We start from the raw sequence: 27,964 nt of genomic DNA, 5'->3' as shown, positions 1-27,964 counted from the left end.
TTCGGTTTTTAGGTGCTTTTATTTTGTTTCTTCCTGTGTTCTGTGCTTTGATTTCCTGTTCTCATCCCACTCCTCCTAGCTTTATGGCAGCGCAGCTGGAGCTCATTCCACTGATTACCCCAGCATGGATGTCAACTCCTGAGGTCCAGTCTGCTTTGCCAGATGGTCGCTTCGTGTCTGACGGTAAAACTCTCCCTCTCGACCCTTCGCGCTCTTGTATTTCCAAATTTGATTCTTATTCCCGCGTACAGTGATTTTAGTTGTTGTTTCTCGTTTCTTTCTAGAGTTCCATTGATCGCGTGTGAGTGTTATTTTGTACTCGCCTTTTCTGTTCCTCCGCGTCATTGTCTTCCTCGTGTGAGTGTAGAACCACCACCAAGTGCTTTAAGTTGTTTGGAATCGTAAGTCTTCTGTAAACCAGCATCGATTTGCAATTGGGCCAGACTCCTTTCGCGATCATGACACAAAATGGACCTCTGAATGTCTGAAGTTGTGTTCGTAAAGTGATCCGATTTTTTGGGGGGGGGCATGATGCTCTCAAACAAGGTCTGTGTCCAAAGTCCGACCCAAAGGCGGTTTGTGGCCCAGGATCCAATCCTCCTAGCCAGAGCCAACGCTGGGTGTTCTGTTGTCGCATCGTCACAAGCTCATGAATCTTGACCCTCTGGGAACAAGTCCAGTGTTCTTAGCTCCGTTGTTGCATGCGACTGAAAACACTGTCTGGAAACTGCTCAGTCGAAGTCCCCCCAGTTGCCCTGTGATAGGACCATAAAGCAGGTTTTAATAGCTCACTCCCTCTCTGCCAGCAGATCATTGAGGATAACCACCGACTGCACCTTTAATTCCAGCCCAATAACAGCCTGATCCTCGCAGCCCCTCCTTCATCTCTGTCTTCGCCCCCCCCCTCCCTCCCTCGCTCTCTGCAGAGTCGGGGCTACTTAGCACGCCGCAGTTAATACCTGTCTAATTTGTTAGCCTCCTGCCCCGGCCCTGAAGGCCCATTAGCAACACACACTGACGCAGCACGCCGGCCGGCCGCTGTCCTAATTTATCGTCTTATTACTCCGTCGCAGCTCCCACCATTAATTATCCATTAAAGCGCCTCCGTCCCGGGATTTATGAAGGGCACGGCGGGGGGCCGAGGGGAGGGGAGTATGAGTGGATTTACCGGATCGTGTAAAGGATGGATTCGAGGATTTGGAGAAATAGTTGCTCTTAAACAAACGCAGCTGCGGTAAACAAAAGTTGCGTGTCGTTTTATTGACGTCGGCGACGTCACCGTGGCGTAACTCTGAGCCTCACACCGCGACCTGCGAGTGCTGGCCCTGAATAGGACGAGTCCTTCTGGACGGTGGGGAGTCTTCTCCACTACAGGTGGATCAAAACAGAGACTCATGAGGTCAGTGGGAGCTGGGCTTGAGTCAGGATCCATGCCAGGCATGTGCCGCATTGCTGCCTCTGGCATGGGTAGCGAGTTCAACGTAATTTATCTCTAGTTGTCCCCGACGTTCACAAACCAGCTAGGTCATCATGAGGATTGAAGTGACTATGTAAGTTTACTTTTACCACTATTAGGTGACAATTTTGTGGTAATGTAGTATGGTTGCTAATGTAGCATGTTAAACTATAGGCAGTGGTTCAAACGGAACTTCAGCTAAAAAAAAAACATGTAGCTTTACTGACGATAACATGGTACTCTGACTCAGTTAAATATATCAATCATGAAATCCCGATGATCCACATGAACACTTCTGTCAGTCTCTCAGTGCCTCTCTGTCCACCATCTTGTTCCTGGTCAAACATGGCCACGGTGAGGTTTGTGTGTAATGACAAGTGTGACTTCAGTGAACGTATTTGAAGGACCATGTTTCACAATGTGACGTCGGCAGAATCCCTCTTTTTATTGCTGTAAGAAAAAATATTTTGAGTTTTTTTACTTTCAAAAATGAGTTCATGCAGCACAAAATGTGACTGTATTTTAACCATGTGTAGTCTCAGTCCACCACACAGTTGTGTGTACAGATGGGCCTCACTCCAGTATATGGCCAGTTTATCACAGCTTGTGTTATCATAGCAACTGTTTCAGTGTTTTTGTGGGTTCCACGGTGAGATTCTGTTTCAGCGGTGAGCGGCAGGACGCGCTATCATCCCCCTGGCTCACACTCCTGCTGTCCTTGAGAGCTCCATCCTCTCCTCTGGAGCTCCTCTGCAGTCCACGTCCTCCTCCCCAACACAATCAGTCCAGAAAACAAAGTGTTTCCCGCTGCTGACAGCCACAATGGATTGCTTCCATTAAAGTCCACAAGAAACACTTTCGGCCGGGATGAAGGCGGCGTAAATTATTGCAGGAGGTGCTAACAAGTCTGCTGATCCGAGGCTAATGGGGTTCACGGCAACGTGACAAATCAAACGTACCCAAATGAGCACTGTCACTGGCAGCAGAGCAGGAGAGCAGGCTTCTCCCCGCTCTTCAGTCTGCTTCGAGACACAGTGCCTCTGCAAGGAAAGAGAGTCGAGGACTTTGCCTGGTGTCACACCACCATCTGGAGGGGTTAGGAGAGCATCCTGAGGCTCCATGATGGACTTCCCACGCCTACACCACAGGAGGCCTTGCCTTCTGGCTCAGCTCCTTGTACTGCGACAGATGAGAAATGATGTGTAGAAGTTGTCCGGTGTCGACCATAGAAGGGACATTTGGAGCCGGCTGTGGTCCACTGAGGCCGTCACAGGTGGACCCTCAGGGAGTGGCAACCCAGCACACAGTCATCGACTCTGGTTTGGTCTCCGGTGTGGTTCTGGCCCTGCTCTGGTCACACATCTGTGCACAGAAGAAGGCTTGGAAAAGTCTTTGTTCTGTTCTCGGCAGCATCAGAGTTTCCACAACGACAGCGTTATCGGGGTCGTGATTTACGCCCGCAAAACCCCTGAAGCACTAAATCTCTTTTCATCACATCGGATCAAAACAATTGCTGATTCCATGTGTCCTTGAGAGAAAAGCCGTGTCCAAAATGAAAAATGGGATTTTCCCTCACACCACGACACCGCAGCCGTCCCCTGGGCGGCGCCGACAGGAAATGACAATGACTGCTTCCTGCCTGCGCGGCGCTTTGAAGGCAGCTTGCGAGCGCGGAGAATGTTCCTGAGCTCTCAGCAGCCGCTTTGTAAAGTGTGATTTAGAGTTTCCCCTGCTGTTTCATCTGTGATTTAGGGCTTCCTGGTCAGATGGTCATCAGCTGCCAAACATGTCCGCCAAGGCCTGCGGGACGCCACGTGGGGGACCACGTGTGAGCCCATGTGTGAGCCCGTCAATTCGCTCTTAATCTGCTGCCTAGATCTTTGAGCCCTGGAGTAAAACCCAAGGCTTGGGGGCCAAATTATGGCCGCCAATCATCTCATGTGGCCTGCAAGCTTTACATCATGGGTCGGAGTTTAAAAAACCCTTCTAGAACTCGATCGCGTTATTCGGCCGCCGTTCCTCCGCTCTTTTCAACTCCTCAAGGTCTCATAAAACGCTGTACAGGAAGTAAGAACGTGTCCGACTAAGTCTCCACATTATAGCACTGGCGATGTTCTTTGAATGGCGTTTGCGGTTCCTACCATGCGCCATCTTGGATCCTTGAGGATCATATCGTCCTTCAAATTCTGCAGGGTTCTGCTAGACATATTTCATTATTGCCTGTTTATGTTTTTCTCAGTGTTACTCTTAATATTGTGGCTGGTAGTGTCCGCCTGATTTCTGCAAATTCGCACCAACCCCGATGTTGGCTTCCCCCAGTGTAAACATGGAGGTTTTGTTACTATGAAATACAACAAAACAGACAGCTTTGTGCTTCCACTGCAACTTGTTTTTCAACATCGGTAACTGCCCAGTTCAGACTCTCGAGTTCTGAGGTGCGTCTTGGCGCGTGGTGGCTGCTACTTCACAGAGTTATTGGAGAGCAGGTTCAACTGTGCCTATGTTAAGGGTGATGCCTACTGGCTGTCGCTAACAGAGATGTGGCCAAAATGTTCCTCTCCCTGCTGCCACACTGGTGTTAGCATCTTAGCGCATACAGACAAGTTCAAGATAACAAAAGAATTGGGCAGTTTATGACCAGCTCTGTCTTTTGTTCACATCTCAGCTTTCGCTCGTGAGTCCTGTACACGTTCCTGCTCACTCAGCACTTTCACCGACGTCACCTTTGACCCTGCCCCTCGGCTAACCTTCACCCTTGACCCCGCTACAAAGCGCACATATTCCTCCTGACCTGTAAATCCTGCAGCTGAAATAAGAGCTGGTGGTGACTGAGAGTTCAGCCTGATGAGGCTCGACAGAGGCCGCGACACGGCGGATTGTCAGGAGGGTCGGTGACAGCCCGAGAACCCCAGCTGCGTACGGAGACGTGCGGCAGAGTCTCGAAGAGAGGAGTGAAGACACAAAAAAGTTGGATGACGTAGCTGTTACCATAGTGAGGCTAGTCCCCTCAAAAATGTGTGACTTGATGCTGTATCTTCACACAGAAGACAGAGCTGTTGACCGACAAAAATGAAGACACCCTTTTGATATTGTCAGTGGTTTCAAGTTATTACAAAGGGGGGTGAATGGAGAGAACTGGAGTGGTGATGCAACACCGTCCACCCAGACGTGACTCGGCGACGCCACCAAGCCACTTCCCCCCGCCTCGCAAGTGGCGTTGCTGGGGGCGTGGCTAAAGCGTGTGGAAGGTCAACATGGCTGCCGTCGTCTCGGGGTCCATCAGGTCCTTCTGAGGAGCGATCTTTGGAGTTTGACCAAAGATGACTGGAAAAAACGTCTATGGACGTTTGAAACTCTCTTGAAAGAGTCCAACAATGACAGCCACGGCTCTCTGACAGACAGTTGGTTGGACTGGAGCGTTCAGCAGGATTTAGCCTCTGACTATTTTCCTTCCCAACGTGTCGAAACGTGCCTCTTCGTCCCGTGTTCGTGTCGCCACCATCATCAGCTCAGTCTGGTTTTAATCCTGCGCTGTGATTTACAGTCATCTCCTCACTTCCTTTCATTTCTCTGTCGACTGGGATGATAGATTTATCCACGCGGCGCCCCCGCACCGCTAATTACCGCTGAAACATCAGGGCCAGATGTGGGAGTGAATGAGCGACTTCTCCTCCGCACCGACGCTCGTTTTTCCTCTGGAGTCAGGATTCCACAGCCAAGGTGACGAAACCTGCTGAAATAACAAGTCTGCTCTGACGGGGTGCAGATAAATGGAGGTCAGAGGTCAGCCGGGATATTTCGCCGCTACTGCAGGAGCTTGAGTGTTTTGTACTCGCCACGCCCCTGGTGTTGCCCACCACCAGAGGAACACCAACTGTGGACCACCAGAGAAAATCTTGGGGCGCGTCCGCTGAGCTCGACCTCAGAGGAAGTGAAGGATCTATTTTGGAAGGTTCTCGGACCAAACTCCACCGCAGGTGCCTTCCACAACTTACTGGTTTCTGGACCTGGACATGAACTTCACGCTCAAACAATGCACTCACAGCCACTGACAGACTCGAGTCGAGTTTGGCGGGTGACAAGTCATATTTCAAACAAACTAGAAAAACATGAGTCTGTCGTCACGTTTAGCGTCAGACTCATATCGTCTTCATGGATGTCCAAGCCAGGAATAGACCTGGTCCCTGCAGTGGACTGGAGTGGCGGGGTCTGACTGTTGCAGTGAAGCAGCTCTGGACTGGAGCGCCCCCTGCATTGGACTGTCCTGTTCACCACGTGGACTTGTAGAGAATCGAGAGGATGTTTAGTAGCTTCACTTTAGAATCTCCCAAAAAGGGACAGACTCTCGTCTTGGCCAAGACATGAAGGATGATCAGCGAGTCAAATGAGCGACCTCCGACGTGTCACAGACAACTCCTGGAGCTGATGATGGAACGGGACCCTGCGATCGCCCCCCTCTTCTCCAACCTTCTGGGGGACCATGATGCTTTCACTTGGTTCTCAGGAACAGCCTGAAGCAGCTGCTCTCCTCCTCCACGCTGGACAGCAGCCCGGAGTCAACATCAGCTTCATCTGAAGAGCAGCCGAGCGTGTTGCTGTATTTATGAGTAAATGACTGGAAAAGCCATCGCTCTCTCACTCGTCTGGCACCAAGTCACTCGACATCAGCGAGGATCTCGTCCATGACATCCAATGGTCCAGAAGATCTGAAGACAAGAGACATGCCCCGGAGACTCCTGACGCCTCTTGGTTTCTGTGACTTTGCTGAGTCATGGAGAACTCTCTGGCTCTGCGGTCTCACCTCCAGGGAAGGTTCAGCTGTGATAAAACCCTGAGCTCATATATAAGAGAGCTCCGTGAAAACACAAAGAGCTGAAGCCACCAGCAACAAGAAAGATCTGAAGAGAGGAGCTTCTCTGCTTCACATCGTGAGCCTCTCTCAGTGACCTCTGACCTCTGGCGTGACTCCAGGAGGCATGCACAGGGGCTGGTGGTTCATGCTCGGATCTCCACTGACAGAAGTCATTGTTCACTTTACTCAGGAGTTTGAGATGTTTTCAACCTCTGAAGACTGCGAGGAGTTCCAAACAGGAGCAACTCAGCTGGAGACAGAAACCAGTCGCAGAACATTTACTTGACATCGACGACAAGTTCTACAAGTTTCTCTGCCAATTGTCTTCATCGGCAAGTGTCTTGGTTTCCGAGTGTCCGTAGATCCGGACCTCAGCCCCACAATGAGGTCCTCCATTCTCTCTTGCTGTCCTCTCTGTCCCACGCAACTGACCTCCGCGACCCCTCCCACTGCATCATTGTGAGTCTGCGACACAGCGTTCTGATGAATTAGATCAAAGTTGATATCGTCGCCGCAACACAGTCGCAGCTCGTGTCGCGGCTCAAACGTTGAGGCGGGTCACGAGGGTCGTCTGTCGTGATCTTTGGCGTGTTCTGATCTCTGTGTGGCGCTGAGACTGGCCTCACGGCGGTAAACACTACACCCGAGGACTTGGAGGAATCTGGAAACTGTTGAGCTCCTTCAACGGCTGACGGATCTTCTGAGTCTTCCGTGAACGTCGCTGAGCAGCTGTAATCTAATTACTGAGCGTTGAGAGACATGTCCCCAGTCCATCTGTATCTCTGTGATCTTCCCGCCTCATCTGTCAATCAGAGGAAAGGGCTGCAAAACAGGGTGGTTATAATCCGGCGTGACAGGCCTGTGACGGAGGCCGGGGTGAAGAGTTCACACACACCCAGCGCGTGAAGGCGGCGCCACACTCGCGACGCTGCGCAACAGTAATTGACAAACACTTAGGGACCGTTGGGAGCTGCAGGGCACGGAGGCCAGATCACTGCTGCACAAGTGTGGCCCTCAGACCCGGGAGCCAGGATCCGCACAAAGCCTCCTTTAGTTCCAGCCGCTGTCCTGTTTTGACACCGTGAAGCGTCCCCTGACAAGAGGGAGCAGGACTGAAGCGTGACCTGGAGCCAGCTGCTGCAGGAGACTCGAGGGGTCGAACAACGGCACTGGTGAATGAGACGTCTCAGTGTCGGCCGGGAAACTGGAGACGGCAGCCGCCAGGGCGAGGATGAAGAGTCTGTCTTCACCTATTCTACGCGTATGAGTCTACGAGTGTCACTTGGTCTACGAGTGGCTCGATTTACAAGTCTTTCAGTGACCTGATGAGTGTATACTACAAGTGACTCAGTGTACAAGTGTCTCTTCGTCTACGAGTGTCACTTGGTCTACCAGTGCTAGTGACAAGTGAGTGACTCGGTCAATGAGTCATGGTCTGCAGGGACTTTTTTTTATGAGTGACTCAGTCTATAAGTGCTACTTGGTCTAAAACTTGCTCAGTCAGTGAATCATTTTGTCTGCGACTCGTGGTTTTGGAGTTGCTTTGGCTATGAGTGACTCAGTTTACAAGTAACTCAGTCTACTAGTACCTTTGTCTGTGACTGACTCGGTCTATGAGTGACTCAGCTTACAAGTGTCTCTTGGTCTACGAGCGGCTGGATATGTACGTACCTTCGTTGAGTGATTCTGTTTATGAGTGACTCAGTTTGAGTCCTGGTCGATGAGTGCCTTTATCTACGAGTGACTTGATCTAAGAATCATGACCATTCTTTCCCTTTGTCTACCAGTGACGCAACTTACAGGTGTCTCTTGGTCTTTGAGTGACTTGGTCTGCTAGTCTTACGTGTCTCTTGATCAAGTGTCTGTCCATGAATGACTTGATCTACGATTGCCATGTCTCTTGACTCGCTCCACAGCGAAGTGCTCTCTGGCAGGAAGCAGAAAGTCTGGTTCATCAGAGCCGTGAGTCCCACAGCCCTGGCAGCAGACTCGTGTGGGGGATTTCAGAGAGTTCCTCGGGTCACTGCGACGAGGGGAAACACATGGATCTACTGTGACTCCTCTACTTTTTGCCTACAGTCTGAAAAACTTGGCTGCTGGTTAGATTCCAGCTGAGTTCCCTGGTGGTTCTGGATCAGACCACGTAGTGTTCAACCCCATGAATTACCTGAAGCGGATGTGAAGACGACTGAAGGCATCCAACCACAGTGAGGCAGTTTCACCAGGTCTTTTCACTTCCTCATTCTTCTCTGACAACCTCCATGATCCGTCCGTCTCCTCTAACCCTTCAAAGACCACTGGTGCTCCTCTGGATTGAGAGAGGAGCCTGAGGCCTTCACCGCCGCCTGGCCTAGTGAGGATTCATCCTCCGGACGGATCCAGCTGAATCGCCGAGTCAGTGCGGTTTATTCTGGCGGATGAAGAAGTCTGAATAACAATCCAGGGTGGAATCACTCGACACCAGCCCTCTTCCTCTGTGAGGAACGCGGAGCGCCTCACTCCGGATTTGAAGAGCTTTGATACGCTGACGATGGAAGCAGCTTTGGAGCACAATAGGCTTCTGTCTTGGCTGTCACTCTGCGAGCTATCTCTGCTGACACGCCGCACGCACACTCAACACGGACTGGAGTCGCTGCACATCTCCTGTGCAAAGACCTGAGTGTGGAGCGTCTCAGCAGCTTGAGCGACGCGAGACATGGCGCAGGAAGAAGGAAAACAAATGAGATGTCATCTGTCAAACACGGAAAAGTCATTCCCCCCACTGTCCACCACTACCGTGGCTCATGAGCCATATAGAAAGTTCTGATGCCATATCCAGTAACCTCTGTAGACACTCTGTTGGATTTGAGAGTGAGTGAGACGTCCGGGAGACTGACGCCTCCATGGTGAAGAAGAGAGAGACTGTCACTGTCACAGCCATGGAAACTCAGGAGCCAGAGTCAGACGAGTCAGAGATGAGGATGCCGAGGCTGTCAATGGGAGTGGCAAGAGTTTGGAGACAGAGTTAGGGAAGGCAGGAGGACCACCGATGATGGAGGCGAGACTAGATGGTGATGAAGGTGTCAGACTGGTGGTGGAGGCTCTGATGGGAGAGGACCGGAGGAGATTTTTGAGGGATGACTAAGCTGTTTGTCTCCTGTACACCTTGTAAATCACGCACACCGTCGATCTGTTGCCGGTGGCGTTGTGGGAACAACCATCAGACGGACGTCACTTTGAATCAGAGCGTTCAAGTGTGCGACTGTCTGGTGTCGTGAGATCAGTTCGTCTTCCAGCGTGACAGGACCAGACGGTCTGGCTCAGTATGGGAGCAGTGGCTGTGACAACTTTGGATGACTTATTTCCAGACTTGTAAACTTATCTTGAGAGGTGGTTCGACTTGCACAACATGCTATGTTCAGAGACCGCTGAGAACCGAGTCAAGTGACTTGAGGTCTTGTTCCAGAGTGAAGGAAGGATGGAGACAACTGAAGTCATCAGTCATGAGGTGAATAAAGAGCTGAGCCAGAAGAAAAAGAGTCTCCTACGTCTGGACTCTCTCAAAGAGAGAAGCTCGGTCATCCAGGAGAGACTCATAGGAGAACCTCTGCTCCGCCGAGAGGAGACCGAGAATCCGGTCCAGGCCCCGGCCGCCACCTGCCACTTCACTGTCAGAGGTTGTGGCTCCGCCAGCTCCGAGAGGCATTACCTCACCCGCTCACTTACATGTGTTCGCAATTCCTCAGCGTCAAAAATCCTCCGCCTGAGTCTTGAAGGCATTAACGTGCTGGTCGTTTGGCCAAGAGATTCCAACTACGCTCCTCACTTCCTGCCTCGGCGGCGAGCACGTCTCCAGCAGTAGCAGATGCAGTTCTGTGAAAGAATGTCACCCGAGTCGAATCCAATCATGGAGCACGTCGAAGCTGCCGATTCTGGACGCTCCCTGAACTCTCCGCTGCGACGAGTGTGTGCGGCGGATAAGCAGCCGCTGGATCAGATGGTTAACGTCGCAGCGCCGCTGACCTCTTAATATCACATCACATGCCTCATCTTATTCCCGTCTGAACATCTGAACTCCTGTCATGTGCTCCCTTTGCCAATCTGTCACACTTAATTCGAGCGGAAAGGAGAACTTAAGAGGAGAGGCCGCGGCGCTCCGGCGAGGCTCAGGGTCGGCAGGCGGCGAAACAAAGGAGAAGCCGGGGGAGAAAATCACAAGGGCGGAGCATTTCACAGCCATGAATGGCATCACAGAGGGGGGTCGGAGGGAGTGGGGACAATGGTGCTGTTGTTGGGTGATCTGGCATTAATCTTCAGTCAGGTGTTGATCTCTGATCTGGACCGTGATTTAAGCCCATCACTCGTCGTCCATCCTCGAGGCTTAAGAACCCTGATGGTCTGCAGTCACAAGACCCTGGAGATATGTCCATCACTCTGACACTGGTTCCTCCAGCCTCAGCACCTTCTCACTTCCTACCTCACGTTTGATCCTCTCTGACAACATGGAGTAAAACTAGTCAAGAGAGGTAGCAGTCTGGTCCAGTCCCGTCGAGTCAAACCATTGTCTTGTCTTGTCCCGCCAAGTTTCCATGTCAAGACAAGAAAACAGTCTGGTCGAGTCCTGTCTCGTCCAGTCATGTCATCATCTTGTCTTGCTCTGTCAAGTCAAGTGTCCACATCTAGAAACTGTTTGGTCGATTCCCGTCTTGTCTTGCCCTGCCAAGTCTTCACATCTAGTCAAACACCAGTCTGCTTGGGTCCTGTCTCTTCTAGTCAAGCCATTGTCTCGTCTTACCCGACCAAGTTTCCACATCAACAAAAGTAGCAGTCTGGTCCAGTCTCGTCTAGTCCCGCCAAGTTTCCACGTCAAGTAAACAGTCTGGTCGAGTTCTGTCTTGTCAATTCATCCTTTCGTCTTACTCTTTCAAGTCTCCCACAAACAGTACAAGTCCCATCTAGTCTAGTCCATCTTCTAGTCAAGTCCTTGTCTCATCTTGCACCATCAAGTCAAGTCTCCATGTCATGTCATGTTCTTGCCAAGTTGTCTCGTCTCATCTCGTCTAGTCATTCTCTAATCATCGTCTCAGCTTGTCAAGTTAAGTCAAGTCTTGTCAATTCATCGTCTTGTCTCGTCCAGGTCCAGTCTTCTCAATGCTGAGCTCTGTCCTCACCCTCCCCATGTGTTGACTGTTCACCCTTGTGTTTGGTTTAAACACCACGGTTGAACTCTCATCCTACTCTGTCAGCTGATTCTGGGTCCTAAACCTCGACAGACCTGATGACAGAATGGAGGCAAATAGAGTCGAAGTAGCGAGTAGAAGCTCCATTGGAAAAGCTTGTAGCCCCGCCCACTTCCTGCCATGAAACTGCGCCTACAGGCCCGGGCAATTGGTTGTTCGCACAAATGCTGTGAGTCAAAACTTTTCTGCTTCTATGACTTGAAAAACCTCTTCAGGAAAGAGTTGGCTCAGGGGCCAATTGCGGCCCTTTCACACGCCCGCTGGGCCAAAGATGGAAAAACTCATGTATTCCCTTATTAACGCTCCTTTCGTTCCGCTGGAGAACTGATGTGATCGTAACAAGGAGTCACTGAAGTTTTCCTCTGCTCCAGCTTTTTCACCTGGCAGGAATGGGCTTCCCGACTACAGTAGCCTTCATTAAAAGGTGCCCAAAGAAACACAGCTTGACAGACAGAGCAGAGTTTCAAACGTTCTCCGACTCCTCACGGCAATGTTTCGGAGCGCCTCCCGCTGACAGGATCTGAGCGGACTGTGTGGGTGTGGGTCTGACAGCTGTTAGCGCCGCGATGTTGGAGTATGTGGTAGCAGTAGGGGGAGCTGGCCTATGAAGACCCCCCCCCCCCAACTCGGTCTTTGATGGAGCTCTGTGAAGTGTTCTTGGGTGACAGGAGGTTGTGAGATCAACAGGCAGAGTAGCAGGAGCTGCAGGGCGTAGCTGGTCTCACCTGCCTCTGAAGGGCTCCATCAGGGTCAGGCTGAGACAGGCGGTCAGGGATGGAGGTCAGGAAAGGTCCAGGAACTGGGGAACCTCCTGCTTTTGCTGTCATGACGACACGTTTTGGAGAGAGTGACGTGTTCCAGAACTCTGGCTTGTCACTGGCCTGGCCTTCTGATGCGCTGCTCTCATGTGGGCACTCTGGTTTCCTCCCACACACCCAGCTCAGATGTTGGTTGCTATCGTCAAGTTCTGAGCTCATCTGTGAGAGAATTTCTGAAGCCCGTTTGGACAATGGTCGTCCACATGATGCTCGACAGACAGAAACGTGGTCACAACCACCAACTATAACTTCAGTATCAAACAGAGAGAGCTCTGTGGTTGCTAACAGTTAGCATCGCTGCAAAAGTTGCAGCTACCATCATGGTTACGAGGCTGTTGTGGATTGTTCTTTTCTGGAATTCTGTTTCTTCAGACGAGCTATTTTAAGATTTCCTCTTGTCCTGTCTTGACTGCTCGTCATTTCCTGGACCTGCGGTCCGAGCGGGTTGAACGAAACCCTGTTAGAGTCCCAGCAAAGGCGCGGTCACCGCCCCTGATCCTGCCTCATCGCGCTTGGGGCAGCCATTTGTCAGCGGGAAGGCACCGGAGTTTCCGTCAGATATCAACCAAGGTCTTTGAAAGCATCGTGCTGAACAAAGTGAGCCTCTGTTTGGGCGACGGTTACAGCTCATAAGACCAGACCAGAGGTCAGAGGCGGGTCGCCTGGAATCGGCCCGGGTTGAGCTCAGAGGGTGGGGAGATGAGCCTTCAATAACTCCAGCACTTCAGCGGCGAATCTCGTTTCTCAAACAGAAGACTATTGTTGGGACCATCCAACGTCAGCGCTCCTCCTCCTGCCAAATCATTTCCCCCAAATCCGTCTTGATTTGACATCACTGGAGATAATCCTTGACATTTTTATCACGCCTCCCCCTCCTTTTATTTAGGCGGCGCTTTGCTCGCCTGTCGTGTTCGCTGATAAAATCTGCCAGTCGCTGGAAACCCCCGACGGATCGCGCATCAAACAGGCCCGTCTGCAGCCGCGGGGCGTCGAGTGCAGGAGTGATACTCCTCTGTTTGAAACCCTCATTTAACGCTGGCAGATGTTTGCTCACTAAATTAAGACAGATCAATAAAGATGCTATCAGAGGAGCCATTTGTGGACGTCCGCCACATCGTGCCTCTGTTGTTGACAAACTTGCAGAGAAATGCCGCAGGAGACAAATCACTTATGCATCCCAGACCTTCACTGCTGAATCACGTAATACAGTGAGCGTTATTTATGGTTGTCGGGCCCATGACTTTGTCGAGGTGCTGTCAGTTGAACTCATCGACAACAACAGTGGGGATGCTGCTGCTGCTGGGCATCGCTGTCCAAGTTAAACCTGGGCAGCAGGCTGAGCGACTCGCATGGAGACCGACACTTCTGGGCACTTCGTCTATCGCTGTGACCCACATATCAAGCTGCTTGTTCCAGTTCCATCCAGCTGTGTATCGCAGTGTGACCCCTGTAGCTAGACACATACATGGTTATCATTAGCTGAGACCAGACCCGGGCACCCACTTATCCACACACATGACCGTACTGGGTCCATTTGTTCAGGCTTCCATGGACTGTGATGAGCATATCGTACTGAGAATCATATCTGAGGTGCTGGGACCCATGTTTTAGGGGTGACATTTGTGCATTCAGGTCAGTGGAGCGAGGTGATGCCTCACGACAGGCACGAGTGGAGCTCAAGCACCAGCCCTTTTTGCAGGAGCCTTTTCTCTGGCTTCCTGATCGAGCCCGCCCGAATGGATTCTGGTATCTGATAGAGGATTTATTTGAGTTCTCGTGACCTGAGCTGTGCCATGGTGCTCACAGGGGGGTGTTGTTTGGAACTTCGCTGACCAGTAACAAGTCTGTATAAAACACAGCAAAAAGTCAAACAACAACAACTTCCATGACTGAAGAACTGAACAGACTCATAACAACTGTACTTTTCAAGCGCCCTTGTCTTCTGGCTGGAGCCCCCAAACTGCCTGTGCGAGGGCCTGCCAACGGTGACCCACAAATGTCATGTGACTTATTGTGACTCATCTTGGTTTGTACATCAAGATAGATACATTGCAGGCCATCATGCTGGGACCCACATCATGGGTCATGACTCCCTGCTGGGTACCAGGAACCAGTTATAGGCATATGGCTGCGTTACCCGGTGACCTGAATTAAACACATGGGTTATGCTGCGATAACTGGGGTCGTGATCCCCAGTTATCGCAGCATAACCCATGTGTTTTGGGGTGCAGGAACCATGAGAACTGGGGCAGTCATCACCTAGGGTTCTCCTGCTGTGACCCAGGAATCCAGGTCCAGGGATTGAAGTGAGTTTTGTGACCTGCAAATCAAGGTACCGGTTGTATCGTAACACAACTTTTCCCGGAGTGTATTGACCCTGCGACTCAAGTAGAGATACACAAATCGCACCGTGACCCATCCGGCCTCATTCTGAGTTCCAACCAGACAACCCAAGAATGTCATCTGAACTTTCAACAAATGACTTCTTTATTTATCATCCGTTTTTTTGCTTGCGGCTCGGGACTTTCCTAATACAGAGGAATATTCTCCCGACGGTGTTGGGCGGCGGTTTTGATTCTAACGGCAGCGAGCGCAAACACTATAAATTTTCAGTGGCGGGAGAGAGTTTTTAATAGGCACTCGACTTCACACGGGCTATAACTCTGACCTGCCTCTGACTTTGGAACGCTCCTGCTGTTTTCCCAGTTAGCCAAAGCAGCTGCTGAAGCTCAGGCCCGGCTCTGACATCCCGCTTTGAAATACCAATCACAGAGTTTATACAACAGGGAGGACTCGTAAATGTGTCGAGCGGAGAAATATACAACGCCATGCTTCAGCCTTTTCGCTCTACAGATAGAGAGTTATGGTGGCGCTACTCTGTTCATCATACAGGTGATATAACGTACGCTCGCGCCCGTCCTGAAAGCCCTTCATCATCCTGACGGCGCAGCAAAGTGCTCTTTGTTCTGCGATCCTCCTGCGAGCATAACTCAACATGTAAACACACACGCGGATGTTTTCACAACCCGCTGAGTGATTTATACCACTTTCTGACAAGAGAAACTTCACCAAAGTCCAATATTTGTGTCGCTGCCAGTCGAAATCTGCTTTTGTCTTTGGCGTGGAAAGACACGCCGCTGGCTTTAGCTTCCAGGACGGAGGTTTTGAAGCAGCATAGCACTACGTCCATCTCTCCACTTCACGAGTGTTTTGTTTGTTCAGTGTTCTGTTTGTAAATAGCACTTTATACCTAAACATCAGCTCAGGAGTTGGTTGCCGCGACCAGCTCCATGTAGCGTTTGAAAACACTACATGATACGTTGTTGTCACAGCTGTAACCACAGGAGAAGATGGCTGGAGCCGTTGCTCCAAGAAGAATATACCGAAAAGAATTTTCTTCAACGGCATATTAGGGCCATGGGGATAAAAAGAAAAAAATATGGGATTGTTTTGTTCTGTAAAGGTGTATTTTGTTTTGTGATTGTGTTTTTATTTTGAATTTTTTTTTTTTGACTGTGTTTTTTTGTGAGCTTTCTTTTGGCGATTGTGTGTTTAGTGATTGTGTGTCTTGTTTTGTAAACGTGAGTTTTGTTCTGTGATTGTGTTTTTATTTTTATTTTTTTACTGTGTTTTTTGTGAGCTTTCTTTTGGCGATTGTGTGTTTAGTGATTGTGTGTCTTGTTTTGTAAATGTGAGTTTTGTTCTGTGATTGTGTATTCTGTGTTTCGTTTCGCTCCTCTCAGCCACCATACCTAGATGAGTGCCTACATGCTGTCATCACCATGGTTTGTCTCGTCGCTGTTGTCACGATTCTTTTGCGTGGCAGAAACATGTTAGTATCCGAGATAGCCGCTCCAGGACTTGAATATACTCCTATTATTTCTGTGAATTCAGTATCTTTGCCTGGTTTCCATTTGAACTTAGTGCCTTGATGACGTCATAGCGGAAATATGGCCTTCAAGCTAGCTACCTAAGTGTTGCCAGGGAGACCGATTTTGGTTTTCCTTGAGGGTGGTAGCTGTACTCCTTCATTCCAAGTTCACATACTTTCAAATCACTTACTTCACTATTTCCTGTTGCAAAAACCTGTTAGCGTCCTAGCTGAGTAAGATTTTAGTAGCAAAGGCTAGCTGCATTTAAACCCACTCTTCAGGGGGGTTTAACACTCGAGTCCAAACTTTGACTGATACACAAAATGATACACAAATGTCGCCCAGATTGAAGTTACAGGTATCCACCACCAGCTGGTGTAAAGTAGTAGCCACATCAGGCTACATTTTTGCAGCTCGGCTTGTTTAAATGCTGCAAAGCTGCCGTCGCAATTGGGTGACTTTGGCGCCTAAAATGTAGAGGATGTGTTTCAGATCATGCACATGTAGTAAACCCGCATTAGTGTTTGAGCTACCTTTGACAAGCATTTCAGCAGAGAGCCAACCCGAGCTCTCGTCAGAGGAAAGTTATGATTCAGAGTTGGATGCAGCGTCTTTCCGTCCTCTAAAGTTGGAGCGCGTCCTACTTCAGGAGAAATCTGAGGTCAGCAGAGGAAATATTTCACGCCACACCTGACGGTGAGTAATGCTCGCCGTGACACCGCAGTGCTTGTTCAGGTGAAAAACGGTTCCCAGCGCAACTTTCTGGGGCAGCGGTAATAATATTCCGCGGCTGCGTGTGAAATATGGCGCTACTTCTCATTCATGAATTCATCCCGGGGAGATAAATGAGACGCTGGATGTTTCAATCTGACGTCCTAAATAGAGCACTTTGTCATCTCCTGCCAGGAGAATCCCTCAGCGTGCTGATGACGAAGGCGGCGACAGGTGATGCTCACAATTAGCAGCGAGACGTGAGTGATCACCTGACAGCGGCGGTGAAAAGCTTTCATTCGGGTTGTTCTACCCGCCGACGCTCTGCGTCACCAGAGAAGACGGTCACAATAAACGAGCCGCAGACGTGTCAAGATCATTTCTTTCCAGGCGAAGTGGAAGACTGGCATCAAATGAATCACGTGCTAACGACATTTTAACCATTTGGGCCTTTGAATCCTTTGTCTCATCAAGACCTGACAAGCTGTTGTGCCACTCCTCTCCTCCCCTCCACGCCTGGTTTTCCTCCACTGACCAATCCCAGGTCAGATCGTGGGGGCAGCTGCTAGTAAAGTGGCCTAGCCTTCCCTCTGTCTCGAAGCCTCTTCACCGAGGGCTTTGACTGACAGAAGTCATCTTCTGGGGCCACGCCAACTGTTGGAGGTTCTCCGACAAGTCTCTCCTGGATGACAGAGCAGCCAGAGAAGCTCTTGCTGCTGGCTCAGATCGAACCAACTTCCTCTCCCTCATGAACAAGACTCAAAGATACAGGAAGTTCACCACCACGTCTCCAACATGGACAGGACATGCTTGAGTAGCACATGACTCGTTGGTTGGTCCTGGTCTCAGGAGGCTTCAGTCAAGGAGCTCTGCCAGTCACTTCGGGCCATTTAGATTATATTTTAATTTTAGATTTCATGGGAAACAGAGGAGTTCAAGGTGGAGGTGGGACTGCGCCAAGGCTCAGCTCTGATCCCCTTCCTGTTTGCCATAGTGATGGACAGGTTGACAGGTGAGGTTAGATAAGAAACCCCTTGGTCGATGATGTTTGCAGATGACATTGTGATCTGTGGTGAGAGCAGGGAGCAAGTGGAAGATCAGCTAGAGAGGTGGAGGTTTGCCTTAGAAAGGAGAGGAATGAAGGTTAGCCGCAGTAAGAGGGAATCTATCTGTGTGAACGAGAGGGAGCCAAGTGGACAGGTGGAGTTACAGGATCCAGAGATAAAGAAGGTGGTGGATTTTAAGCCAACTGTAATGGGGTGATGGAGAGAGTGAGAAAGAGGTGAAGAAGCGGGTGCAGGCAGGATGGAATAATGGGAGAAAAGTGTCAGGTGTGACAAAAGGGTGTCGGCAAGGATGAAAGGGAAAGTGTCCAAAAGGGTGGTGAGGCCAGCAATGTTGTATGGTTTGGAAACAGTGGCACTGAGGAGAAGACAGGAAGCAGAGCTGGAGGTAGCAGAGATGAAGATGCTGAGCTTCTCTCTGGGAGTGAGCAGGATGATGATAGGATCAGAGGGAGAGCACATGTGCTCAGGTGTTTAGGAGACCAAGTCAGAGAGGCTCGATGGAGATGGTTTGGACATGTACAGAGGAGAGAGAGAGAGCCAGTACATTGGTAGATGAAGATGTTGAGGTTGGAACTGCCAGGCAGAAGGTGGAGAGGAAGGCCACAGAGGAGATTGATGGAGGTGGTGAAGGAGGACATGAGGTTTGTAGGTTTGACAGAAGAGGAAGCAGAGGACAGGGGGAGATGGAGGGAGATGATCCACTGTGGCCACCTCAGAGGGGAGAAGCCCAAAGGAAAAGAAGAAGGAGGGAGAAGAATTCATGGGAAACCAAACTTGGTTTACTACTGCTTTTAACCAGTCCTGAGGGAACCTAACAGTGGCTGAGCTGGGCCTCTTTGAGGTCCCCCGCCAAAGATGTTTAGGGGCTCAAACTGACCACTGACTTCCCATTTTCTCTGCAGACGGACAAATGCAGCCATCAAAGACCCAAGCAGCTCCCCCCCACCGCTGACTCCCATTGGAACAAGCGACAGGATTTTCCATCAAAGTAACTTATCGAGTCGCGGGAGTCGAAGCGAGACATTGATCCTGGTGTGTGTAACAGCAAACTGCTCTTGCTTTGATTTTATAGACAGGCGAGGATAAATGGCGACCCAGTATGAAGGCGATCGACTCTGTGGCCTCCTCCTCTCTCGTTACTCATATGCTGATCCGCGCTACGCAGGAATGGATCGGTGAGCTTAAACACACTCTGACTGCACCGTCTTCCTGAGACGGACGACAAATCTATCGGCTTTAAATGACCTGCAGGTGAAAGCAAGTTTTTTCTCAAGTTATTTGTCGTAGAATTCAAGTCACTATCACTCCAGCGGTGTGGATCTCCTCTGCCGGGACAGTCGTAAGGGTGCAGGCTGAAGGACGCCAGAGGTGGAAGACCCCAGAACCAGAACACACCCCAGAACCAGAACAGCTGTCCATTAGTCCTGCTAAACCGTTGCTGGAGTTCAGAGGTGCATTGAGGACATGCAGCTCTGGAGAACACCTCACACACTGACGGTGAACACGCGGGACAGCAGCTCCGGTCCGTCTCTCAACATCGCCTTCATTGTTTTGCCATGTGTCCCGCTCTGATTGTGTTATTTGGATTCACAGCACCGGAGGAAATCCGTCTCACACAAGTCCATAGCAGGAAACTGGAATCACTCACTCAGAGCGGGGACTTCAGGACGGGTCATGTGACCCCACGCTTGCTAGGTTTCACTCTAGCGTGTCGTTTGAAGTGCAGATCTGCGCTGGACGAGTGAGAGTCTGAACTTCCCCTCGGAGAGTAGGTGACTGCTAGAGCTTATGGTGACCTTGATCGCTGAGCTGATGGCTCCTCTGAACCCAGAAAAGGAGTCATCCAGGTCTTTTGGTGCTCTTATAGACCTCCAAAGATAAAGTGCTACAGCTCTGACTCTCTGTTCTACTAACTTTAGCCCCGCCCCCAGCGGAATCATCTGCTTTTGTAACGTGACTTGTGAGGCAGGTCCTCACTGCGCTGATGACAGAAAGTCCTTTTGGTGGCTGGAAACCAACAACTTGGATTAAAGCAGTGTGACAAGTGTCACCGAGTCATGTCTGGTGGGGACTTAGCTTGAGAAGACAACGCTGCTGCCTCTGGAAGGTATCTTCTCCCTTCCATCTCAATTACACAAGTTTGTGTTCACAGAAATCCATGTTCTGCCCTGGAAGACCAACTCGACACATTCTCTTCAGGGTGGTCCCCACCTTCATCCCCAGATGCTCATGACTCCATCCTGCCCACTTCCTGCTGCCTGTAGGAGGAGCAGGCTGCTGGCATGTTGTCGCCTCTGTGTCCTCTGCGTTGATGTATGAGAAGAACCCAATGCGGCCCTCAAAGAACGACGTTACCATCTTAAGAATTGTGGCCTTCAGACGGACAGGAACACCCTCCAAGCTCTACGTTCTTCATGCTGAGCTCACGATTTCACGCTTCCATCCAGCATCAGATGTGTCCTCCTCGTCTCACTGCTGACCAGCAACATGAATCATGTTTTCTGCGAGTCTCATTAAGGTCCATTTTCATTAGCAGTGCGCGAGACAGAAGTGGCATGATGAAGACGGATCGCCGGCACATTAGCGCTTCTATAAATGTGGGCTGTTAATAACTGGATTGCCGTCCGCTGACTGACTCTGCAATGAGCTAATTCGGCTAACCTCATTATACAATGAATTGGTTAAAGCGCTTAAAAATGATGGCTGACAGGAAGCAGCCCGGAATAGTCTGAAGGGCCTTTATTCACAGAGTCCTCTGCGGCTGGTCGGCGTGGTCCGTCTGACCTGCGGGACAGACAACTCCACACGCCCTCCAGCCAGTTCTTAAACTCTGGTTTGGTTAGTTCAACACGCCGTCAACAGTGTGATGACTGAGGCCTTGACCTCCGCACTGAGCCGCCCGCCAGCGACCGGCAGCCATCCATCACTGTCTGCTCCTGATAAGACGCAGGAGTGTGATACGTCCAGAACAAGGTCACTTTGTGTATCGCTGTCCGGCTGACAGAAACAGAAGACAGAGGCGGACAGTGATGGAGCACTGCACTTTGGAGTCACATGACCGCTCTGGAGCATAAATATATCTTCAGAGTGCCTCTGCTGTTTTTCTAGTTCGCAGACCAAAGCTGGTTTGAAAATAAAAGCAGTAGCATCCCTGAGCCAGTTGTTGCCTGTACTCCAGATGTGTGCTCCTGAAAATGGTCTCTGTGAACCTCCTGTAGAGCTCAGGGTGGTGGTGGTGGTGGGGGGAGGGGGGAGGAGGCTAGTCTTCCCCAACACATCTGCTCTGACTCACACCTCCTCCAGACGTCTCCGCTGCTCACCAGTCATGTGACTGACATCACAAGCCTGCCAGTAAACACAGCCTGAGCCAGCAGCACGGAACTTTGATGTCCAGAGATCGAACCATCACAACAGTGAAAACATTGGAAATAACAGAAAATTATTTCAACTGAAATGATGTCAACGATCAGCATGTTAGCAAGGTCGGGAAAACAAGACGGCGTCATCGACAGAAAATATTCCTGTGACAGTCTTATCTGAAAAAAAAAATCGATGTCTGGAAAAATAGATAAAGATCCTACAAAACTTCTACTTCCTGTTTACACTCATGGAAGCCATCTTGACTTGTCTACTTGAAAATCTGACCTCGAAATGTCCAGTTTGTGACACGGAAATTTGAGCACTTGTGGAACAGGTGAATGAACAAGTCTGTCATCACGTGCACCTCGGGCCAAGTGGGGAAGTGACGGGGCCAGATTTGGCCCCTGAGCCATGCTTTTCACAGTCACAGAAAATATATTTTGGATGGTGTTTTGTTTGGCAATATACTCACTGAAGGATTTGAATAGTTTAGATCTGATTATAGATTTAAAATATCTTTATTTGCAGTGAAAGTTTAACGACTTTTGTTGCTACTTTCTGATTTAAATGATGCTAAGATTCGTCAGTGCCAGCTAAATTTGATAAGCTCTTTTGTTTGTCTCGCTGTCGTAACTGTGTTGTGACGCCTCTTTCGACAAGCAAAGACTTGGTTGGTGTTCGAATCATGATTCAAGTCAATAACAAGGCAGCGTCACTGTCGCTCAGCGGCTCGTGACTCCGCCCCCTCATTGCATATGCAGGTGGCTGGGTGCTGGGTCAGTGTTCAGCTCGGGTTCGGAGAGGAGAGTCGCGTCCGGAGGAGCTCCGACTCTCGGATTACAACACAGCGGACCGGGACTCCTGGCTGGACTTGGACCTGCTCCTGGATCATTCTGGATGAACTAAGAACCGCGGAGCGGACCGACCCAGGACGGTCTTCCTTCACCTCCGTTTCCGGTCCGTATGGATTACAAACACGTCTTGTCTTGAGGAGGAACGACGCGGAAGGTTTGGTTCTGCTGGCTCGTCGATGAAATATCTTCCCCCGGATTCGGACCGAGTGAGAGTCAGAGCCAGACGCGCCGCCGCGGTGCCTTTGTTGGACCCGGTTCGACAGGCGAAGCGGCTTCCGATCCGGGTGGTGAAGATGTTGACGACTCACACGGGACACTTGCTGCACCCCGAGTACCTCCAGCCGCTGACCCCGGCCCCGGTCAGCATCGAGGTGTGTCGTCAACTCTCCTCATAACTACATCCAAAAATCCACTTCAGTCGGGAAGTTGAACCGACTTCAACGACGTTTAATACACAAATAAAACGTATGGAAATTAAAGTCCGATGTATTCATTGGATCTTAATTTATGACGTCATCGATTATAGGTCGGCAGTGTTTTGGTTTTTAAAAGTATGCTGGATTATTGAAAAATATTTCATACTTCCTCAAGTGTCTGGATAATAGCTGTTTGATATTTTGACCATGTTGCACCAAAAGAGGCTCAAGCGGATCAGAACTGTCTCTTTCTAGTTGTTCAGTAACAATAAAGACACTTTTAGTGACACAATAACGAACATGTCAGCGTCCGTTTTGTCTCGTGTGTTTGACTTTAGTCTGGATCTCTTCCGGTCACAAGCCTCTCAGAACGTCTGTTCTTCTGTTTCCTTCGGTTCTGTTGATTCTGAAGAGTTTTATTTTCCCTCCAGCTGGACGCCAAGAAGAGCCCGCTGGCCCTGCTGGCTCAGACCTGCTCTCAGATCGGGAAACCGGACCCGCCGTCCTCTTCTAAGATGAACTCTCACAGTGAGAAAGAGCCCGCTGGGCGCTCGTCCGCCGCAAAGTCTGTGGAGCCGCGGCCCAGCTCGGAGGACAAGTCCGGCTTCAAGCCGTACAGCAAGAGCGCCGGGGACTGTCGCCGGGACGGAGTCAGCAGCAGCTCCGCTGGCACTGACAAGGTCGGGTTCAGGTTGGCCAGCAACAACGGCGTCTCGAATGGGAGTACCAGCGACGCACAGCCGTCCTATCCCCAAGCCGTGTCCCCCGTCTCTCCGGGACATCCGCCTCCCAAACATTCCCCTGGTGGTCGGTCTTCAACTCAGACCCCCAACAGAGATCCGTCTCCGGAGCAGCGCAGTCCCTCCGGCAGCAGCGGGAACAAGAAGGACTCTGAGAAGAGTGGGTCGGACAGTCCGCACCAGGCCAACTCCAGCCAGGTCAGAGCCAGCACGAACTGCAGCACCAGCAGCGCTGACTCCCACCCCGAGGGGGGTAAGGTGGACTCCTCCCAGTCTGGCCTGGGACCCGGACACGTGACTCCCATCTCTCCCTACAAGTGCAGCCAAACGCTGTTTCCTCTGGCGTCCTCCACCCTGGGCTACCACGGGTCCGTGGTGGGCTCTTACGCAGGATACCCGTCGCAGTTTGTCCCCGGCTTGGACCACGGCAAGTCCAGCCTGGGTGGAATGGGAGTTCCTGGAAAGCACTCGAGCTCCAGCCCCCTGGCAGGCGCCTCCCCTCCGTCCTTCATGCAGAGCCTGTGCAGGGACCCCTACTGCCTCACCTACCCGGGCATGTCCCCCCTCGGCGGGGGCAACTGCAACTCCTGCGTCCACGACCCGTCCTCCAGCCTCAAGTCCAGCTTCCCGCTGGTCTACCCATCCCACCCGCTACACTCCCTCCCCTCCAGCGTGCCCTCATCCCTTTCTCACCCCCTCTACTCGTACGGCTTCATGCTCCCCAACGACCCCCTTCCTCACGCCTGCAACTGGGTTTCTGCCAGCGGCCCGTGCGAGAAGCGCTTCGGCACTTCGGACGAGCTCCTGGCTCACCTCCGCACGCACACCGGCCTGCCAGTCGGGATAGACAGTAAGCTACTCTCCGTTTCCACCTCCGGACCTTCCTGTCACCTCCACCTCCCCCTCCCCCTCCAGAGCAGCGCCGCCTCCATGCCCACCTCCCTCTCACTCAGGGCCCCCCCCAGCCTGAGTCTGGCCCGCTATCACCCCTACAGTAAAGTGCACCTGCCCCCTGGACCCTCGTCCCTCTCACTACACTCGCTGCCGGCCGCGGGCCCGTACTACCCCCACTACGCCCTCTACAGTCAGAGACTGGGATCTGCCTCAGCGCTGGGCTTCCAGTGAGACTTCAGCTGTGTCTAAAGGAATAGTTTGACCCTTGCTTTCAACATGACTGGAGGTTTGTCGACAATAAAGACATGAGAACAACTTCCTGTTTACTATAAATGTCAGGTTTGTTTTTTGTCGGACGAAACTCTCTTCCATTGCTACATTTTCCTGTCATGGTTGCGATCTTAACAATCAGCTGTTAGCTTTGACCTGTATCAACTGAACTGTTGTTGCTGAAGCATGGAGTGAAGGGAGGAAACGGGAGCAAAATGGAATCGTGTTTGTGTTGGGAGAAGTGAGTCATTGGTTGCTAAACGTAACAAAGAGATTCTCAGTTGACTGGAGAAAGGAAAAGTAAAGGATTCTAAAAACAAATCCACATCGTAGGAATGAACAGGTGAAAGTTGACTTGAAGAACCGGAGATTTGGAGAGAAAACCCCAAAAGTATTTGCGTCTCGCTCGTGATTCTGGGTTTGAAACACATGTTAGTAATTGTTTTGGGGAGTTTCTTTACTAGTGCTAGCTTAAAGACACACTGACTAGCCTTTTGCTCTGCTACGAAACAACGAAAGCAGTTTCTGTCCTCCGTGCTCCACGTCACTCGCAGTCGACCTACTATGAACATCTTTTTTTGCTGTCAACAAATGAACTATCAAATGTTTTTTTTTGCATTTCAGCCTCATAGTTTTGGTCATTTGTTGCATTACATTTTGAGAATCCTGCCACTGTTGAGTGTAAACTTTCCACTGGAAATTTAAAGATACGAGATTCTAATTTGGTTTGTTGTTTAGCTTAGCTGACAACTCAACGTGTCACCAAGGGGCAAAGTTGATCCTGGGGAGACCTTGCTGTCGTAGCTCCGTAGCTTGACCCTGCTTCACCGTCATGTCAAACTGTTCCTGTAAACACACCTCTGATGTTGGGTTGATAGCTTTAACAAACCTCCCCAGTTCTGCATGCTTTCCTTTGAATAGAGTTTGTATTTATTTCGACCGATCCTACGAGAATGAATGTTCCAACTCATGCCCGCCACCAAAATGCCATCTTTTGTAACACCTGTGGTGGCGCCGCGAGGCCTTATTTTCTTAAATAAACACGAGAAGGTTTGAAGCTGGTGCTCGTCTGTCAGTCTGAGGCCTGGGTTCTCCACTCCTCACGCCCTGATCGCTATCTGAAGCAAGGCACTCGTCCTCCTGGAGGCACAGGCTTTTGGCTAATATGGCGCTGAAGTCAAGATGTGTTGACCTGGTGCTGGTGTCGTGACGATTCTCCTCAGAGAAGCTCCGCATCTGGATCAGGTTTTTGGACGATCATCTGTGCAGGAAGTCGTTTTTCACATCTTCGTGTCGACAGGCGGACAAGAGGGGAGGAGGAAGCGGCAGGTTCCTCAATGCTGGTCTGCAAGTCGTGAGAGAAGTCGACATGGAGCAGATGTCTTTTTTTGCTTCCAAGCTAACGTGGCTGTGGTGTCTCACACTTCTGCAGCAGGTTCCTACCAGAACCCTCCCCTCTCTTTTATGTCACCAAAAAATGGAGCTGCTTGTGGTCCAGGAGGGGGGTTGGGCCGAGCCTCTGGGCGACCGCTTGACAGGTCCAGTGATGGATGATGATGACGATCTGTGCCTTCATCACCCGACGTTCATGAAGATGCCAGAAGAAGGAGGAAACAGGAGACACCAGAACGTTAAAACACATTTCTGTTTTGAAGCGGCAGATTTGATTTGTGCGTCGGTCCAAATGACAAACATCTGGGCGGTTCTGGATCATCTATGAATCACAGGACAGCTTCCCAGAACCGGACTCCTTCGCTTTCACTCTGTCTCCCCTCCAACTTTATCACTCCATCCATCATCCGGCTCTTCAAGGGCTCCAAAAATAAAGAGGACCCAGATGTGGGCCGCCATCTTCTCTCAAACCGCGGCGAACCCCTCACTTAGGCCCGACCGCAGTTCTGATGAGTCCGCTCGCGCATCAACAGGTATTTCTGTTTCTTCTGCTATTTCTGGGGAGTTTAGCGGCGCGCGGCTGGGCTAAGGTAATTATGGCCTGGCTGCTAGCGTCGGAGGCCGCAGCTGGTTCTGATCCCAGTCCGCTCCGGGGGCTCGCTTGTCAGCTCTCATGCATCACGGGCCGCTGCTTGATGGAAAAACGTGCTTTGGCAGCGATCGGTCGAAGGTCTGGAGGCCGGCAGGCGCAGGCGGGTTAGCCACATGCGGAGGTGGGCGGTGGGGTAGTGGCACCCCACCTTCCCCATCTGGATCCTGACGGCAATGTTTCTTGCGGCTCAGCGAGTCGGAGCTGCCGCCGCCGCCGGGCAGAGAGAGGCGTGCCGCCGCAGACCGGAGAGAGTCCAAAACACACAGATCTGAGGAGACGATGACTCAAGCGAGTCATTAAGGAGGAAATGTTGTTTTTCACTCTGTCAGGATGATTAATGAGCTAGCGCTGCTGCTGCTGCGGCTAACGAGCAGAAGCTCCCGCCCCGAACACAGACCAGACCTGTCGAGCGCCACACTCAGCTGGGGCCAGATCCCCCTCTGTACATGCTCCAACCAAGCAACGGAGCCTTTGCAACCAAGAGCCCAAACAGTGGGCGCAACAGTCTCAGGGATCAGATGCATCACAAGCTGTCACAGAGTTGTCCTACATTTTACACAACAATTACGCATCACTTTTCATTATTTTTTACCTCATTGTGTTCATGTTTTTGATCATCAATTTCCAAGGAGAGCCGCAGAATATTAATAATTTAAATGAATGCATTTATTTTAGATTTATTTAGTTCATGTTTTTAATTCCACTGTCACTTATTTTGTTTCCTTTTTTATGATCAACACTCTTATTGCTTGTTCTTATTGTTAGTAATAATCGTCATCTTTAAAAAAAAAAAGTTATTTTTTTCAGACTCAAGTTTTAATGATAAACTAATTTTGTTTTTCAAATGTTGTGGTTAATTTTCATCTATAAATAAATTAAATTTTATTATTTTCATTTCTATTTAACTAGGAACTATTGTCTACATGCTGTATTTTCATTTCTATTTTTTGCCTAAATAGAATTTGTGTTAAACAAGTTTGGTTTTTGCTTTTCATTCTTAAAGGCTGTTAAATTAAGTACATTTAATGACATAAATTTTATCAACAGTAATTGGATTTGTCATAAAGTAATGCTGTGTTTTATTTCCGTTGCGTCCATCCATTTTAACCAGCTTATTCCACTTCAAAGCTTGTCAGAGTAACGACAGATGAAAAAACAAAAACTGGGTGAGAGTGGATTCAGTCACGTCACCGAGCGCCAGACTGACCGATGACTGACACGGATGACAGTCTATACAGCTACTGGGAGCGAGGGCGGATCCGTGGGGGAGTCAACACATGAGTGTGGCCCTGCAGCTGTATCCAGAGGAACCTCTGCCTGCTGCTCTGCATGTCAGCGACGTGATTAATGACCTGCTCAACACGCTACTGACACACACACGTGTTTGTGTT

General features: G+C 50.4%; 1 protein-coding gene across 1 annotated transcript; it reads left to right on the top strand.

Moving 5' to 3' along the window:
- Positions 1-22,011: 22,011 nt before the first annotated feature.
- Positions 22,012-25,574, top strand: LOC128767068 (zinc finger protein 703-like). The gene is made up of 2 exons (XM_053878766.1): positions 22,012-22,580; positions 23,057-25,574. Exons 1-2 carry the CDS (start codon positions 22,386-22,388, stop codon positions 24,488-24,490), a joined length of 1,629 nt encoding a protein of 542 aa, XP_053734741.1. The 5' UTR covers positions 22,012-22,385; the 3' UTR covers positions 24,491-25,574.
- The last annotated feature ends 2,390 nt before the right edge of the window (positions 25,575-27,964 follow it).

The sequence above is a fragment of the Synchiropus splendidus genome, chromosome 1 (assembly GCF_027744825.2).
Source record: "Synchiropus splendidus isolate RoL2022-P1 chromosome 1, RoL_Sspl_1.0, whole genome shotgun sequence".
Classification (NCBI taxonomy): Eukaryota; Metazoa; Chordata; class Actinopteri; order Syngnathiformes; family Callionymidae; genus Synchiropus; species Synchiropus splendidus.
The sequence above is the reverse complement of the archived record's forward strand: the minus strand, read 5'-3'. Positions and strand labels throughout refer to the sequence as shown.

Coding starts and splice junctions, on each gene's coding strand:
- LOC128767068 (XM_053878766.1), top strand. CDS start 22,386: ATGAAATATCTTCCCCCGGATTCGGACCGAGTGAGAGTCAGAGCCAGA. Junction 22,581..23,056: donor CGGCCCCGGTCAGCATCGAG/GTGTGTCGTCAA, acceptor TTTTCCCTCCAG/CTGGACGCCAAGAAGAGCCC.